Source organism: Sturnus vulgaris, chromosome 16 (genome assembly GCF_052056855.1).
Source record: "Sturnus vulgaris isolate bStuVul1 chromosome 16, bStuVul1.hap1, whole genome shotgun sequence".
Taxonomy (NCBI): Eukaryota; Metazoa; Chordata; class Aves; order Passeriformes; family Sturnidae; genus Sturnus; species Sturnus vulgaris.
Window position 1 is genome coordinate 14,203,613 of NC_142258.1, and position 19,041 is coordinate 14,222,653.

General features: G+C 43.9%; 1 protein-coding gene across 2 annotated transcripts in view; it reads right to left on the bottom strand.

Moving 5' to 3' along the window:
• Window positions 1–18,778, bottom strand: part of ADCY9 (adenylate cyclase 9) — an 88,941-nt gene extending 70,163 nt beyond the window's left edge. For both annotated transcript variants that reach the window (XM_014892129.2, XM_014892128.2), the window contains exon 1: window positions 16,942–18,778. In XM_014892129.2, coding sequence (XP_014747615.1) covers window positions 16,942–18,640 — 1,699 coding nt within the window. In that variant the 5' untranslated portion in view covers window positions 18,641–18,778. The remainder of the gene's footprint in view (window positions 1–16,941) is intronic.
• Between the last annotated feature and the right edge of the window lie 263 nt (window positions 18,779–19,041).

The following is a 19,041-nucleotide window of genomic DNA, read 5'->3' on the forward strand; positions in this document are numbered from 1 at the left end:
CACAACATAATTTTGGAAAATATACAGAAAGAACGGCTCACACAAAAACCTTCAGGATGGCTACATCTGGTTTGTTTTTGTAAGTTGAGTCAGTGTGAGTGAAGTTTCCAGTTAAATGGACTTGGAAATGCAAGATCTGCAGAGCGGGGCAGAGTAAATTCCAACAACAAACACACTTGTAATCACAAAAACTTATCACACGAGTGTACCCACAACAAAAGCACCTTCAGAGCAGGGATCAGCAGCTCTGCAAACCTGGCTCAGTGCACTGGGATTGGCCAAGGAAACGTGGATAAACATGGAAGGAGAAGACACAACAGGCAGATTTGCTCCTGCCCTGGGCTGTCACAACCACGAGCCAGGGACATGGGCTGCTCCTGCAGCACCAGCAGCAAGGATGGAAAGAGACATCCAGCTTCTGGCTTGGCATTTGGAAAGGCTGCAGCATCCAAAGGTTTTCACATCAAAAGCAAAACAACCCCCAAACGTTCCTTTGCAATGTATTTTTTTCAGTTCTGAACTAACTGAATTGATGGATTTATTTTTATACTTATACATGTGCATATAAAGACAAAAATGAGTATCATTGGATGTTGGATTTCTACCAATAGGAAAAACTTTGGTAATGAGAAGCAGAGACTGATTAAATGCTAAAATAGAAAATAAAAAAGAGACAGTACCCCTCTGAAGCCCCTTGCTCTGCTCAGCCAGCTGTCATCAAGTATCTGTTCCACAGCACATTTCCTTCCAGAAATGAGTACAACACCAACATGCAGTGTGGGCAATCCTGGATCTGTGCACCCCTGAGCTCCTCAGACACAGCCCTGGGATGGGGCCACCTCCACCCCAGTGGTGAGGAAAGGCACAGCTCCAGCATGACACTGCTGCTCCATGTGCCCTTTGACGACAGCAAAGATCATCTCTATCTACTTGGAGTGGAGCAATTCTCCTTCATTCCGTGTCCTGGACAAGCCAGACAGTTCACAACACACAAAAAACCCCAGAACAACAAGCTCAGTAAATCAGCAACAGCTCTATGCCAAATTATTCAAATTATTCAGAAAGAGGATTAAAATTCTTGCGATGCCATCTTGCTGAAACGCTGTGTGGTTATTCCCAGTGGCACAGCAGAGATCCATCCCTGCAATCCATGGCTGCTCCAGCTTTCTGATGCCTCCTGGGAGCTGCTGAGTTACCTTCTCACCACTCCAGGTCTCACTGCCCCAGGGGCACAGCTCAGAGCTGTTCCCACAGAGCTCCTGAAGCCCTGCTGGAGGTGCTGGTGTTCCCCCACTCCTGCAGCAGTTTAACACAGGGCTTCCAGCTCCTCCCCTCCAGAGCTGACCCTTTACCTTGTCTGGAGAACGTGGCCATCTCCAGCTGGAGCTTCTTCCTCCAGACAACTGCAGTTCCTTGCTCTTTTCTAGACATCCATGCCTCCATCCATCCATCCATCCATCATCCATCATCCATCCATCCCTCCCTCCCACCCCCCCAACTGCTCTCTTACAGGCTCTCTCCATTCACATCTCTTTAATTGATGTTTCTTCTACTATTTGAAACAACTTTTGAGATTTAAGGACTAAATAAAAAACAGCCCCCAAAAAGTGCTTCAGATGAGTTTCCTGCAGATTTCAGCTTCTCACAATCTCTTCCCCCACATTGTAACCCACCATGCCTTTGGCTTCCACTTCCCCACTGCCTTCCAGTTTTTCCAAACACCATCACGAAATTCCTCTCTAATTTACTTCTCAGAAGATACAATCTAATGGGTAATTAAAAATACAAAAGGGAATTTAGGAATAAGTGTTTTCCCTTAACAGCTTCCATCCCATTAAAATATTTTGCTGTCATAATGCCTACAGGGATTATTTTCAGTTGCAAAAGAACAATGAAAACAAACACTTAAAAATTATCTTAAAAAGCCACAATATTTTGAGAAAAGCTGCCATGGTGCTATTGGACCTTGGAAACTTGCACCAAAATATGTGAGATATTGCTCAGAGGTCAGTTTTGCTCTTCAGTTCTATGGCTAGAAACCATAATAATACTAATATCTGCAAATCCCACCTTTCCTATCTCATATCAGCAAATTGCATTTGGAACACTATTACAACTCCTACCACAAAATCCACCATTACCTCCACTTGTTTATGCTTTTGAATTATTGGCAAACAAACACTACAGAACATTGAAGTAAATAAAAAGAAGGGAATATACAAGAGCATTAACATATGAGCAACTACACGAAACTTAAATAAAAATATGGAGTACTTTTTATGCAGGGGACAAGGACTGCAAAGTTTGTTTATAAAGGAGTCTGGTTGTCTTCCAAGTTTCACGTTCCAGCCTGAAAATAACTTCTTAAAACAGCTGTCAGGTTTTTTTGGGAGGAGGAAGAATGATCTACCAGCAAATACGACCTTTCTTTAGAGCACATGAGTTATCATGGGTTGTGCTTCACAGAGAAAACTCAGCTCCCGTGTGGCCTCCAGAATCTGCAATCAAGAACATGGAAGAGCATCCAGAAGGAAAACCCTTCATGGAGAGCTCACAAAATACAGAAGCACCATGGTCTCAGTGCTCAGGAGACCATGGGAATCATCCCCCATTGGGCCAAAAATCAGCTCTTAATCTTCCTTCCACTTAGATTCTTTGAAAACTTCTTTTTCACCAATTAACATCTTATTTAAGTAGATTTTTTAAAAATCAAAATAAAAAATGGCAATATATTTTAAAATTAAGCAATTAAAGCTCCAAATCTCATAATAGTATATTTTAAAGTCAAAAACATTAAGAAACTCAACAATTTACTGACTGTGCTGTTAACATCACTTTAGTGATGACCTTTCAGATTTGCTCTCTGCCCTCTTGGCTGATAAAACAGCAGCTACAAACATGTAAACTTTTTTGTACAATGTACACTGATAGTTCTCAGTTTCTCCCATCATGGAGACACATTCACAACAGAAGTACTCACATAAACACTTGTGCTAAGTAGTCCCTGTATCCAAAACAAAATTATTAGCTGGATATATTTCCTGAATCAGTCACTTCCACATCTGACACAGGTGGAGGCTCCTCCACATTGTAAAGGTCCTGGAATTTTCTTTGGGGAGCATAAAATAACAAAAATTATCTATGATATACTTTTGCTGCTGCAGTATGTTTTTTTCTATCTCCAACATCCAAAAAGATACATTTTGGTTCAGGAAAAAGCAGGAATTGCCCCAGAGGCAAAGCAGCATCAGAAAACTTGGGACCATTAAAGAATCACTTCCTTCCTTCCTTCCAAAAAAGTGTATCTTAAAACCCCTCTGTCTTCCAGAGCCAGTGTGACATTGCAAAATAAAGAGAAGTCATTAAATGCTTTGTATTAAAACAAACAAACAAATTACAAGAAAAGAAAAAAAAATAAATATTGCTGTGCTGAACCTCCAATCCTTTATCCCATTTTTTGGAATGACAGTGCTTTGTATCCCCATAATAATCCCTCATTCCTTTTCATTCTAATATCCAAATGCAGATTTGACTTTTTAAGACCTCCAACTATTTTATGAAGGATTTATACTGCCACAAAGTACAATTCTCCCCTTTATTCCCCCTTCAACGTGTGAAGAAAAATGCAATAAGCTGAAAATGTGTGGGACTGTGATATGAGAAAATAAAAAGAAACACCCTGTGCCCCATGGAACAATAATACTAATTTTAGCTACTCACTATTCACTATTTAGTCTATTTAACCATGCTCCAGTAACAAGCACCTGGATTTCTGGACAAACCTCAAATACAGCATTTTGGGAACCACTGTCACCAAAACATTAGCACAGTTTGTAATGAATAAATGAGCTCATGTCCCTACCTCAGCACAGAGCAGCACTCCATGAGTGTCACTCATGAACACAGGCACAGTTTAGGAGTGAACACAGGTATGATTGCTTGGGATTTAAACCTGGCTTTAGAATTCCCATAGCAGAATGCACAGTAGAAATCTCAAATTCATCACCACATCTTCAGGATGCTTCTAGTGTCACGTTAAAAATTCCTCACATTGGCAAGAATTACACTTCATGGAACAGGAAACTGAAGCGGGGTTTTGTAGAAGTTTATAAGAGCAAGCAGGAACGCCATGGAACAGCCCCCAAGACACCCAACAAGAGCTTGAAGTGGAGTTGGATCAGACCCACCTCCTCTGGCAGTTATTGCATGGACATGGCCAAAAAATGATACACTCACTCAAATGTCTAGACAAGGGGGTTACAGGAATGGACTCCACAGCTGCAGATGAGGAGTGCATTCATTAGGAAAATTAAAGGACTCCAGTTTTCAAACCAGCACCTGAGCCACCCTCCTTCAGCACAGTATCCATGCACAGGTAACACACCTTTAATCCACACAGCTACTCAAATACCTGGGGATCTTTCCAGTGCCTGTACTGTGCCAGTGTGGGAGATTTTTATCCTCTGACAAAGGAAAGAGTAAATACTAGAGAGTAAAATTTCATCCCCATTTATTATGGTTCAACTATACATTAATATAGAAATATCCAAATGTATATAAATCAAAAGATTTATTTTAGGCTTTCTTGAAAATAAAGCGTGATTTCCTTCCACTTAGGGGACAGGGCAAAGTCACATCAGGAACAGAAAATGAGAACCATTTCTTTGTCCTGCAAGGTTCCAACAGAGCCATGACCAGCTCCAGGACAGGCATGGGATCTTTGCTGGATTTGTTCCATTATGGCCCAGCCATGAATTCAGGCTGCCTCACCTTCTTTCCTTCCTTGCTAATGCACAGCCCCTGAGCCGTGTGGAGCAGGACAGCACAGCTGGGATGGTTATTGGGGTCTTTCTGCTGTCACTGTATGAACACAAAGCTCACTGGGGCTCAGCCCCACTGGCTCCTCAGCACCTGAGGAGCCCAGGCTGCACTGCAGGCTTCATTATTTCCATAGTACTCCTTGCCCGAGAGGTGCCTCAGTGTACAAATAAAGATCCAACGATGAGTCCCTTCAGTGACCATCTAACACCAGCTACACTTCACTGGCATTGCTGGATTGTCCTCCAACAGTCATTACAGCAGGCTTGTAATTTTATATATGCATTGGAAGGGCAATAAAAACTCTCATAAATACTGCAGGCCATCCTTCTTCTGACCCCAAAATCTGTGTTTATAGCTTAACTCTTTGTTTGCTGCCCAGAAAAAAAATTGTGGATGCCCCATCCCTGAAAGTGTCCAAGACCAGGCTGGATGGGGCTTGGAGCAACCTGGAACAGTGGAAGGGGTCCCTGCCCATGGAAGGGGATGGAGCTGGATGAGCTTTAAGGTCCTTCCAACCCAAGCCATGCTGTGATTCTCTGATTTTATACTGAATCACCTAAATACAGCAGCAAAGACTTTGGGAGCAACATTTTGCTTTACTTGTATCAGTGAGTCATAGGCTACATTTAAAGCTGTTTTATTTAGACAAGCTATAGGCATGCTCAATGTATATTAGATGCAGTTCCTGAATTGTGTTATGTATTTCCCTCACGCAGGCTGTTGTGTTACCATAACATCCCAAAGATGACATTTAACACACACAATCTCTTTATTTCTACAAATCGAGACTTCTGCTGTTAAAACCAACCAGCTCCTCTTCGAAGTGACACAATTCTAACAGTAAATTTCAACAAGTGCCATTTGAATTTGGAGGATTTCAAAAGCTGCCCCAAACACTGGTGGGGCACGGTCCAACTCCTGCACTTACTAAGCAGCACAAGAATTAACAAATGCTTTGCTCCAAATGAGGTAGACAAATAATGCCCCGTCAGCACAATCCCGCTCCATTACAGCAGCAGCACAGCTCACAGTAATTTATGACCCTCTTGGCTGCGTGCTTGGCTATGGCTGATATTAGGATCATACAACTCCCATCACAACCTAAATCCCAAAATACACAACTAATACCGTTTCTTTAAGTGCTCTGCAAATACACTGGTGAGGGTGGAAGCCGAGCAGGCAAATCTCCTAACTCGGAAAAACAAAATTTTAATCTTAATTTTAAGACAAATTCCAACTTTGTCACCTCCTGAAATCTTGGAAAGAATTAAATGCATAACAGATGTACTCCATTTTAAATATAGCCACATCACGCACGCGTTTTTTAGAACACACAGAAAACACTGTGCCTGATAAAAATGCCTCCCGTATGCTCTGATTCACTTTCAGTACCCCCTTATGGACACAAAATCATTCCTGACTCCTGATCAGCAAACAGCCATGGCCAAACTGGCTCTATCCCCAAGCAGGGATAAGGAACAAAGCAAAAGGATCATCCCAGTGCTTTATCAGGGCTCAGAAACCACCACCTTCCTGATGATCTCCTCTGCCTTCACACATAAAAAGTGACATTCTTGATGTGCTGAGGCTCCCACCTTCTGCTGCCAACAGGTAAGATCTATGATGCTCCCTATTAAATAGAGCCAAGCAAAGCTGTTAGTAAGAAGTGTCACCCAGTTCATGAACACGCAGCCATTCGTGCTGTAAGAATTAAACACGTTTTCCAAACTGACTAAACACGATTCCAGCATCTGATTATGGAGAAATAACAGACTGCAGCAGCAACTCGGATCATTTTCACATAAAAAAACATTCTAAGGGTGCACATAGTTACTGAAATGCTATATATACACATGTACATGTGGAAAGAAAGAGTATGGAGTGACAGGAGAAGAGGGAATGGCTTCCCACTGCCAGAGGGCAGGGCTGGATGGGATATTGGGAAGGAATTGTTCCCTGGCAGGGTGGGCAGGCCCTGGCACAGGGTACCCAGAGAAGCTGTGGCTATCCCTGGATCCCTGGCAGTGCCCAAGGCCAGGCTGGACAGGGCTTGGAGCAGCCTGGGACAGTGGAAGGTGTCCCTGCCCATGGCAGGGAGGCAGAACTGGATGATCTTCAAGGTCCCTTCCAATCTAAACCAGTTTACAATTCTATGAACTCAACAGTTTTACGTAATTTAAGATTTTTGGATTTATTTGTGGAAAATTATCATCAAATATCAAATTAAACCATCTGACACAGGTAAATGTGCTTTCAATGAAGACTAGCAGACCTTTTGTTTATCTCTGTATCCAAAGCAAATCCCAGCAGCAGCAATGTTTCATAATCAAAGATGTATATGTTACTTTAACATTCTCAGCAGAAAAATTTACTTGCTGATCATTAAAGATTCCAGAACCTCGGGTGAGGCACGGGGTGTGTATGTTTCTCTTAAAACGGTTTATTGGAATTATGAAACAACTTACAATAAATTTTCTCATCCTCACGTGGTATTTTTAAGAACACTCTCTGCTTCTAGATGATGCCACATTGCCAGGCAGCAAGTAAAACATTAAACACTATTCATATTGTCCCATTAGTAACTTATATGTACATGAAAGAATCTCCTTTATAACACAGATCTTACTAGCAAGGTCAGTCCCAAATAGGGAGTCAGAGAGATGTAAACAACTTCCAGAATCAAGGAATGGCTTGGGTTGGAAGGGACCTTACAGCCCATACAGTTCCACCCCATGCCATGGGCAGGGACACCTCCCACTGTCCCAGGCTGCTCCAAGCCCTGTCCAACCTGGCCTTGGACACTTCCAGAGATCCAGAGGCAGCCACAGCTTCTCTGGGCACCCTGTGCCAGCTCTGCCCACCCTCCCAGGGAAGAATTTCTTCCCAATGTCCCAACTAACCCTGCCCTCTGGCAGTGGGAAGCCATTTCCCCTGTTCTGGCACTCCAGGTCTTCGTGAATAGTTTCTCTTTATGTTTCTTGTCAGCTCCCTTCAGCTACTGTAAAGCCACAACTAGGTCACCCCAAAGCCTTCTCTTCTCCAGGCTGAACATTCCCCATTCCCTCAGTGTTTCCTCATAGGAGAGGTGCTCCATCTCTCTAATCAATTTAGTGGCCTCCTCTGGACCCACTCCAAAGAAGAGTCAAGTTTTAAAAACTGGAAATAGATGGGAAAAGCTAGAAAAGCCTTGGATCAAAGCCTGGTTATGTGCTGGTGCACAGTCACTGTGTGTGACACTGCAGAGTCTCCATCCCTGCCCTGGAAGCCTGTGTCCACTTCTCTGAGCACAGCCTGAACTCAGACCTGCAGGGAACAGCTCTTCCCAAGCATCACGCTGTCTAAACAAAGGAAATTTGGAGCTGATGTTGTACCTGGTCTCTTTGCAAATACTGCCCTTACACAGGAACATTTCCTCATTACATCCTGCCTGTAGCACCACTCCTGTCAGGCCCTGAGCAATTCCAAAAGATTTATCTGCTGGACACTCGTCCAAGTCGGTCAGAGGTGAGAGACACTCAGTACCTACAGGACACACTTCAAGCATCCACTAAACACAGGTTAAACAAGGCAAGAATTTCATTCCAAGAACTACTGGAGACACCTTTGGAAAAGCTTCCCAGGGAGGTCTTCTAAAAAAAGCACAACCAAAAATTAACTTCTACTCCACGTCTCAGGCACCTACATGTGAGTCAAGCAGCAAAGGTGCACATTTAAAAACTGCAAAGATCCCATTTCTGACTCAGACATTCTCATTCATCTAATGAATTTAAAGAATTAAGCATGCAATATCAGAAGTTTTCATATGTTTCCTGTGGTCTGTGTGAATGTTTCATAGCATGCTTTATTTCAATTACAGACTTAACTTTTTTTTATTATGTGGGTTTTGTTGAGGGTTTTTAGTGTTTTTTTAGCTTATTGTGCAGTTAAATGCATTCAGACTACAACGATTTTGTCCCTTCAAACATACAAATAAATGTTAATATCAGTGGTATTGTTTATCAGTTTGTTTTGCTTTCCACTTTTTCCCCCTCTGTCTTAAAGACCTTTCCATCAAGGCCAAAAAATTAGTAACACTGGAAGGAAATTAAGTTGTTATAAACAGAGACAGCTGGATTTTGATGCTTTTGGGCTCTTTTCTGCCCAGCCCTTCTACCCCCATTGCAGTGGCAGGACCTCTGGTTTATGGAATCACGTACCCAGCAGGAGCTCTGGGAATTCCAGCCTGTGACGACATCCCCACAAGCAGATTTGAGTTAACTTCAGCTGAAGGAAAAAAAAAACAACAACAAAAGCAAACAAACTGCTCTTTCTTGAGCAGATGATCAAGATGTTACTTTTCCTCTGTTTGCATGCTCCTGCACATGTTAAGCAGCAGACAGAAGAAAAGATCCCATCACCAAGCTAGTGGACTTTATTCAGCCAGCTCTTCTGGACTGTGCCAATTCTGGAGATTTTATAAGTAATGAATGCTATTTTATGACAGCAACGTGATTTCTAAATTTATCACGTCAAGTTGAAGGCAACAGTTTTAGACGTGCAACAAGAGGAACAGCAAGTGCTATCAGTGAAATAAAGACTTGCAATATAATCATTATTTAGATGGTTTGCCAAGAATTCCCACAGTAAATTACTGTAGCAAACACAAACTCAAAAAATGTACAGGCAGTTGAGAGGGAGATTTTGATCCTGAGGGATGCTAGCTGAAGAATTGTATCTAGAACATTTTGTTCCTCCACAAAGAATTTCAGAACCATGAAAAAATACCAATCCCTCAAACCATATATCTAGTAGGCTTATTGCTCAAGGTTAAAACATTTTGGGTGCAAATGAAAGAGAATATTAATTTGGTGAAAACAATTTGGCTTGAAAGGGCAGTAAAGATTTCTGGAGTAGTCCAATACTGACAAATGCCTTGCCAGAACCACCTCACCAGCCAAATCTGTGCTGCTGCCTAAGACAGAAGCTGTGCCCAAACACGAGCTCTGAGCAAAGAACGAGCTGTAATTCCATGGTACATCCCCAGTTTAGGCTTCTTTTCCAAGTATCACTTTATATTTTCACCAATTATTACTTGGAAGCAAGCAGCTACACTTTCAAACCCTGCATGGCTCTTTAAATTGAGTTCCAACAATTCCCTCCAAACCTATGAAAGAGCCATCACAATAATGCAAACTTATATAACAGAACCTGTTAAAATGTGTTAATGAGGCTATATTGACTAGCTGGATTCTCTGCAAAAGCAAGTCCCACTGGAAGTTAAAAATTTAAAGGCTAGGAAATTTTTTTTTTTCCTTTCTTTTCAAAGGACAGAAATGAGATTGAAAATCATCTAAAAATAGCCAAGAATTTTCAAGTGTCAGCTGTAACGGAAAGAGGAATGGCTGTCTCTCCTTACAGAGCCAGGATGGATGGAGTGAGCCTGTGATTCAGGATCAAGACAGAGAGCTTACACACAAACTGTGGATGGCAGAAAATAATTCTAATTTCCGCATTTTAATAATATTCCAGGACAATCGACAGCAAATTGAAATCCAGTGAAATTGTACTTTAAAAGTGGTGAATGTAAATTCTTATATTCTTTGCCTGCCAGCAGACGTGAAGTACATATTGTGAAATAACTGCAAAAAGAGTTTTAAACAACCCATTCAAATCATGCATCCTCCTCATGACTGAAGATGAATATAAATTACATGTCTGACTTTGTTTTGTCTTTTCCATCAATCTTTTTCCCCAAAAAGCACCATGTCAAGCCTTCCATTTAAAGAAGGCGATCTCTCACACTTCAACAGTTCCCTACTTCTTAAAATTTTTTGTTGAAAACAGGAGAAGGAAGCTCAGATTTGCAATCTGTAGGGTACCTGTGTACATCATGCACCCAGATTTGGGGGACAGAAATACAGGTCAGACTCTGCACATGATGATCAGAATGCAGCAGCAGCCACGGTGTCCCTCCAGTATCACAGGACCTGAGATTTCAGCCCTCACTTTTCCCATGTTCTGGAAGGAAACTCTGCTGTGGCCATGCCCACTTCAGCTCCTGCAGGATCCAAATGTTTTAAGGTCTGTTGAAACTGTTCCTTCACCCCACAGTGTTCAGGGCTTAAACAGGCAGAGCTGCAGCACTTGACAAGCAGACCCTCAGTACTGCCTTGACTTATTTATTAATTAGTGTCAGGATATGAGAAATTGAAAACAGAGCCCAACATTGTTAAAGTGTATGGTTAGGACCATCCCTTTCAAAGTGAAGAACCTTACACAGGTTCTATGCTTATAAATTATTTTTTCACTGTGTCCAGACAAATTAGCCTGTAAATAAGTTATCGAAACTCAAAGCCTCAAATGCAAACATCCAGGTTTCTCTTATATAATAAAAGCAGCTGAAGTGTGAATATTTTTAATGACGACATTTTTCTACTTGGTTATGCACAAATAAACGATAAGCAAGTCAAAAAATCTTCTTCAAAATTTGGAGAAATTGTGATCTTCCTGTCTAGGTCTGGAAGCAATCTGAGCAGTACCTGCACACCAACTCAGGTTTACTTAGAGAAAAAGTTATGTCATTTCATCAAGTCATATTTGGAAAGCTCAATAATCACTAGGTTTTCCCACCTAGTTCTTTCTTTTGTTTATAGCTATAAAAGACATCTTCACAGAGTGAAGACTTGACAAGAACCAGCTTGAGCAACTATACTCACTATTTACCTCCTTTTCTTTATGCTATTACATGGTAAAATTACAGATCATGTCAAAATGTTACATCAATGTAGAATTTGCTTCTCCCTGGCAATATGCCTTTGTGCAAATTACCTTTAATTATTATTCTTTATCTGTCACTGAACACTTTCCACTTTTGAAATACAGGAGTGAAGTCAACCTGTGTATGATATTTTATTTTCACTGTCACACATAAGATCATGAACCACTACCTCAACAAGAGTTAATAGGTCAGATTATGTAAAACTGATAAATTGACTGGTCACTACAATTTTCTATCATGGTCACCACTCAAAATTCTCTTTGTGGGAAAATAGGAATATTCTGTCTATGTTCTGTCTATTTTTGCCTGATCATCAGATCATTATCAGAACACATGAAATCCAGAATCACAGTGTCAGTTCAATAAATAGAAAAAGCCTGTATCTAAAGACTTACATTTATGGAACACGATGAAACAGAAGTTGAACAGAAAGACCTGCACAGCAGCTGGCAAGACACAAGACAAGCACCTTAACCCCCCTCATTGACTCCAAAATCCTCACTTGTTAAAGACTAAAGCTGCCCTTAGCCCCAGAGCAAAGCTGAATCTGCAGAGCTCTCTGCAGAGCCATCCTGCTGGCATGAGCACAAGCCTTCTAGATTTACACTGTACCCAGCAGGCTAGGCTAAAAAGCCAAGGAAAACTTTCATCTGATCTTTACCTCTGAACTTGCAGAAGCACATGACAGCTACAGGTCCTCTGTGCACAGCACTGCTAAAGGACAGGGACTCGGGGCAGGCAGGGCACGCTCCAGGGCTGCCAGGGGTGCTCTCCCCTGACCGGCCACAGAGGCGAGGAAGGGAAGAAAAATGCAATGATTTATCTCTTCATAACCTGACCCGAGATTTCTGCCTTTCAGGGACACCCATGCCGCGTTCCCTGCAACCCAAACGTGAAGCAGCAGAGGAGTAGCAAGTCAGCAAGCAGAGCTGCAGCCCATGTGCCATGGGAAAAGCATCCCCTGGGCATCCCCTGGGCCACAGGCTGGTAAAGGGGCAGGCTATTCACAGACTAAAAGGTTTCACCAGTGAGCAAAATGGTGATTTTATAACCAATTTAATTATTACTTATGAAACATTTTAAATTATTGGCAGATATTAAAAGAAACGCAGAGAACAGTGAAAGCAGCACATCAGCTGGAGATCTTTAAAGAGCTTTATCAGCAACAGCTACTGCTGGCCACAGGTGAACTGGTGGATGTTCCTGCAGAAAGTGCTGTGAAAGCCAACCCTCCCTGTGCCACCTGGCCTGGCTCAGCCAGGTGACAGAGAGCACAAGAACCCCTCACCATTTTCTCCATGATGAAATAAGGGCAAAAAAATCAGAGAGAAAAGCGTGGCTGTATTGTCAAGAGCTTCTAACAGGAATATAGCAATAAAGCCACTCCTTGAGGCAAACTTAACAAGGAGATGTCTGGCTGCAGAAAGTTTGGGAATTATTTTGGGTATCAGTGCACACAGAGAGGTCTCAAATGAAATCATGGTTCTGCTGTGCTATGCCCTATAAACACAGAGAAAGCATTCTTGCCCCAACATGCTTACGTATTTTGAGCACTCAAAAAACAAGATGCCGGTGACCCTGGTATTTCTGGAAGAGTTGCTGCCTGGTAAATAGCAATATTGTGAGCTCCCAAGTAACAAGAGAGAGAAATGCAAACAACCAGGAAGAACAGAGCAAAACAAAAATATTTCCATAAGCAGAACTTTTTATATCCCAAGAGATCTCTGCCTCCAGAGCTCAAAAGGGACACATTAACCTGTGTTATGTGACTCTCAGTATCTCATAAACTTCAATAAATTTATTTGCTAGGAAGCTCTGCAAGAAAACAGAAGAAGTGAATTGTCTCAAATCCTACAGGCAAATAATTATGGAAGATATAATTGAACTGATGGCTGGGGTTTACCTGCAGATCTCAAAAATTCACTGCAATGCTGCTCTCCTGCACTCCTTTCACATCCAAGGGGATCAGGTACTGTGAAAAGAGGGGTCTAAGGAATCTTAAAGCATAGAGCAGTCAGGCAAAAATATTGCAAGGTATCATTGGCAAGCTTTCCTTGTTGGTTTCTCTTAACACCATCTATTTAATTCTGAAGACAGAACCAGGAGGGAACACACCAGGGCCCTACTGCTTGCACTAAGGAGCCGAGAAAGTAAAGGAGGAAGAAAAGATATTCCCATCCTAAGATTCCAATGATCCATAAAACAGAAAGAAATTCAGTTTTGCCTCATCTCCAAAAACCAGGAAGAGCAGCACTAGGACAATTTGGGGTACATGAACCTGAGTATTTCAAACAGAATGGGAAGCAGGGTTTTGAAGCAGATTGCCCAAGTGACTCCTCCACACCCAGCTTTGGTGCACTCTGGAGAGCTGAGCCTGGATTCCTTCGGGGTGAACCGAGCCAAAGGACTGGCTCCAGGAGCACTCCTGACGTGCTCCAGCCACAGAGGTGCTTTTGTTCCAAGACCTGCTCCAGGAGCACGGTTAGGTAGAAGTCCTGAAGTGTGCAGAACGTGGACATCGTGTGCTCAGCACCTCCTACTTTGCTCTTTGAAGAGTTTTACGTGCTCCTGTTGACTCGGCCTCAAAGACAGCTACAATTGCTGCAGCTCAGACAATTAAGAGATAATAGAAGACATACAGCATAAAAAATAGGATATAATTAAGATATCAAAGGTTGAAAGGAAGCTGAGAATTGAAGTACTGGTAGGGAAACAAAGCTTATGTCTGTTATCTGTACAGCACTTTTATACTTGAAGAGAGTACGGGTATGACATAATTAAACAACCACTACAAACTTCCTCTTCTCTATCACTACTATCAACAGATTCTCAGGGAAAATAGTAAAGCAAAGCTTCCTAACAGCACCTCCATTCACAGAACTGAGCAGGTGCTTGGCAGAGATCAATTAATTAAGAGGTGAAATCTCAGTTTCCCTTACTAAATCTCAGAGCTGCTCCCTAAAAAAAACATCCCCTGCAGCAGATCCTACACACCAGCCCGTGGCACTGCTGTTTGATGGCTTTTATCATTGGCTTTGATGTATTTTTTCCCTTGATGGCATTTACCATCAGCTGAGTAATCTGGCTGCAGAACAAAGTTCTGAGGAAACAGGAAAAAATGGGCAGCTCTGAAGCACCCACTAACTACCACATCCCCTGAGGGTCTGTGCATGGGAGGGAGCAGAGTAAGCGTGCTACAAACCTGTGGCTAAGGCAGTCACGGCAAAGGTCTGCTTGGCTTACAAGTCCACACAGCCTCTGATTTCTCTAACTGCATAAGACACTGGTAGGAAATGGCAGCTGAATACAGCTCTACAAAAAAAATACAGAAGGGAAATGGGGAAAAAGCGAAGCCCAACTCATATTCCTCGTTAAAGTAATTCTTACCACATGCTCCAACTGCTTTCATAGCTACATTTCAGGGTAAGAAGAGATCATTAAATGTCAGTTCACAAAGCAAATTTCATCTAGACTGCCTATCAGTTTGTCCATCTGTAGTACCCTGGCTGAAGCAGGAGCTGTGAAAAGCATTCAGAGCTGCAAAATCCAAGCCTCTGTACTGAGGAGGCAGAGCAGCCTATGCCCTCTCATGATAAATGTAACCAAGGACAGAACAGAAGTCTGAGAAAGACCATGAAAAACGCACTGCTGGCATGTGGTATAATTGCTCTACACAGTGCTCTTGTGATCTCCTAGAAAATATAAACAAATAAATAAAAATATTTAGGAGCAGTACTGTCAGTCTCCACAACTAGATTCATGTCAGTTTGGGATTAATACTGAGAACAGTTATAAATGCAGCAAAAATACTGAATTTTATTTGTTGCAACATCACACCCTTCACACTGCATTTGGCTGTAAAGGTACATGGAAGAGGGAAATATCACAGGGATGTTTCTCTACAACCTGTTCCATTTATTTCCATTAGAACAGCAAAATTCGTCTTAGAGTAACAACGAGGTTACGCCTGATGCTGTATTCTTGAAAGCACACTCCCACTGAAATACATCAGTGTCAACACTTTCCAAAGAAATTAACTGAATTTGTATTTTTAGAAGCTGAACAGCAAGCCAAAGCCCAGGGACACACATCTGCTTCAGCGCTGAGGCTCCCAGGCACCAATGTCACTGCCGATGTCGCTGCCTGCCCTGAGGCTCTGCTGCAGCCCCGCTGCAGGACAGCCTGCTCACCAAAAGGAAGTTTTTGTGTCACACCAAAACAAGCACCTGCCAGGGGCAAGTGGCTGCCACCGCCACCACTGCTCTGCAGTGCTCTCCCCACGTCCTTACTCACTGACCTTTCTACCACCATCCTGGCTTCCTTTTGTGTGTGTTGCCACAAATATCCCCTTCCTCCATCACAATGCCAGTTTATGACTCCTCTGAGCTCTTCCACTCAGTTTTCCAGCTTACTTCATCAAAATGGGTACTTTTATAAGCAGAAAAAATAAACTCACAGAGCATAACAGGGTTTGTTACATATTCGACTCCCATTTTGATCCATCTGCTCCCCACCTTGGACTATGAGCACTGCAGACAACAATCGCCCTGTGAGACAAAGGCACGGCACTGAAGAGACACAGCTTTGACAAAAGAGACAATTAAATCCTCAGCTCGTACAATCCTCCTGCACGCGCCTCTAAGTGCTGCTAGAAAGCAGCCAAGAGTTTCACTTCAAAATGAACACTGTAAAAAAATGAAAATCAGACTCTTAACCAAGGGGAACGAAGGATCCTTCATTTTCTTCTCCAAAAGGCAAATTTGCCGTTTCATCCCCAGATCCTTCGAGCTGCAGAAATGAGAGCATCTGCCAGCTCACTGAGCCACCTGAGTAACTTTTTCCAGCCTAACTCCAAACTGCAACAACTTGCCATATCAAACTGCCAAATCTACAGTGCTCATTTCTTTCTGTGAATCCAGCTGTCATTTTTCCCAAATGCCTTCGCAGTCCCAACTCTCTCGATGCCAAAAAAAAACCTTTTCACAGATATACATAATTTTGCAAAACACATATGCTCTCTGTATGGCACATGAAGTCAATTAACAAGTTTACTTACCGAATTAAAGGATGACACACAACAGTAAAACAAAAACCTCTTGCAGACAGCAAACACATGAACCTTCTCCTCCCTACAAGGCAACACTCTCAGAAGGAGCACTGAGTTTTAAAACCTATTTTGAGTACCACAGATGATCTTTCACGCTTATATCCATGGCATCTTTTATTCTGTAATTCCCTTGGGTGTTTGTGATCATCAGCAGACAGAATTAAATGTAAAACATGGTCAGCAAGCACAAAGCAGACACAGGGGCAACTCTGTTCCCTCACAAAAGAAAAAACAAGCAGAAAATAAAAACACGTACCTTTTAACTGGTCAGCTACCACGCTCTGACCGACACGCTCCACCACCTTTCCATCCTCCATTTCATAACGATCATCCAAATATTTGGCAGTAGCTTCTGAAATATGGACCTTCCCAGCCACCCCGAGCTGCTCCATCAGATTGGCCAAATTGACATCGTTGGACCACACATCGAACTTGAACCTCCTCATCCCCAAAATGCCACACAGGACTGTCCCGGTGTGAACACCGACTCTCATGTTCACCATTTCCTTCTTCTCCTGGCAGAACTGCTCGATGGCTTTGATCATCCCCAAGCCCATCTCGATGCAGCAATAGGCGTGATCTGCCCGGGGCTCGGGGCAGCCTGCCACGCAGTAGTAACAGTCTCCCAAAGTGCTGATCTTCTCACATTTAGTGTCCTCACACAGACGGTCAAAGCGTCCAAAGAGGTCGTTCAGGAGTCCCACCAGGGCGTGGGCTGATTTGTTGGCACTCATTTTCGTGAAGCCAACAATATCTGCGAACAAAATGCTCACTTGCTCGATCTGCTGCATTTTAAAAGGACGGAATATTATCGGGGTTTTCTGGATGGAGGGTTTCTTCTTCCTGTTTTTGGGGCTTGAGGTGGAATGACGTTTGATGGAGTTTTCACTTTCATCATCCCCCTGCTTCATTAAGTCATCAGCTATTATTCTTGGCATAACAGAATGAATCATCCTCTCTTTCAGGGCTTTTTCCACTTCCAAGTCTTTTCCATGCATGATGGATTGCCCCACTTTCAGGAATGTGCTTCTTGATCTGACTTCGGACATGATAAATAGATGAATACCGATAGCGTGGATGCAGATGTGCAGGAAGGCTTTACTCAACAGCTCCCAGTAAACTGCACCAGCTCCCAGAGGTGTGAAACAGTTCTCATCACGGAAGTGATAACCAAAGGTCTCGAAGAGGACCGAGTACGACAGTCCCAGAAACAAGCTTAAATACAGGGGTAAGTGCATCACTGTGTAAAGCAACAAGAGCACTTCAATACACATAGAAAAACTCCCCACTTGAGAAAGACAAGTGTCTGTGGGATCTGCCGGGAGAGTCCGGTTGGACATGTCACCACTTCCTGAGACAGGCTTCAGAGCCTGGAACTGCGGAGCGAGGGTCAGAGCAAACACCAGGAGGGTGAGTATCAGCGAAGTCCATACGTAATGGCGGGCATAAGTCTTAGTGAAAGTGAACACAAAAAAAGCTACACATACCAGGAGGAAGCACAGAGCCGGCACCATGAAAACAATCTGTTTCTCTCTCATGTGTACGCCGAAGTAGATGCCCCAGAGCAGACAGGCCACGCCGATGTAGAAGAGGGCATAGCGAAACCTGCGCTGGGTCTGCGGGAAGCATCTCTCCATGCAAGCCTCCTCCAGGTTGTTGGAGTCGAACTTGGGATTCCACCACTTGGAAGAGGCCCTCTCGAAGAGCTGCGGCAGCTTCTTCTGCCGGCGGAGGCCGGAGCCACTGCCGCCCGCTCCGCCGGCTCGGCGGGTGCCCCCCGACTCCCCCGAGGAGCAGCTGGAGGAGATGCTGTACTTGCAGTGCTTGGAAGAGGTGCAGCCCTGGTGCTGCTTGGGGTTGATTTTCACCGTCACGCTGTTGCTGTCCCCGCTGGAGTCGCAGCTCACCTCGGTGCTGTGGTGATGCAGCAGCTGCTGGTGCGGTGGGGAAGCCATGTTGTCAATTCCTCCTCAAGAGCCCGCGCCGGACTTAGGTCTCTGGGGTTGCCGAAGCCAGCGGGCTCCTCGCAGAGTCGCCTCTAGTCTCCTCCGGTCCCCGCCGCGTAGGGGCGGCCGGGCAGCGCCGCGGCGATCGGCCGCTCGCCGGGCTCCGCACACAGCGCGCCGGGGCAGCCCCGCATAGTCCCCTCGCCTGGGCCGAGCCGGGCCGGGGCTGCCGCCGCCCGCCGCTGGCCCCGCTCCCCCGCAGCCCTCCCGAGGCGCGGGGCGGGCGGGCCGCTGGCTCAGCCCCGCGGGGGGGACGCCGGGCCCCCGCCGGGAGGGGACCGCTCCTCCATGTCGGCTGCAGCTGCCCGCCGCTTCCTCCCCGCACGGCCGCCGACGAGGGGCCGCCTCCC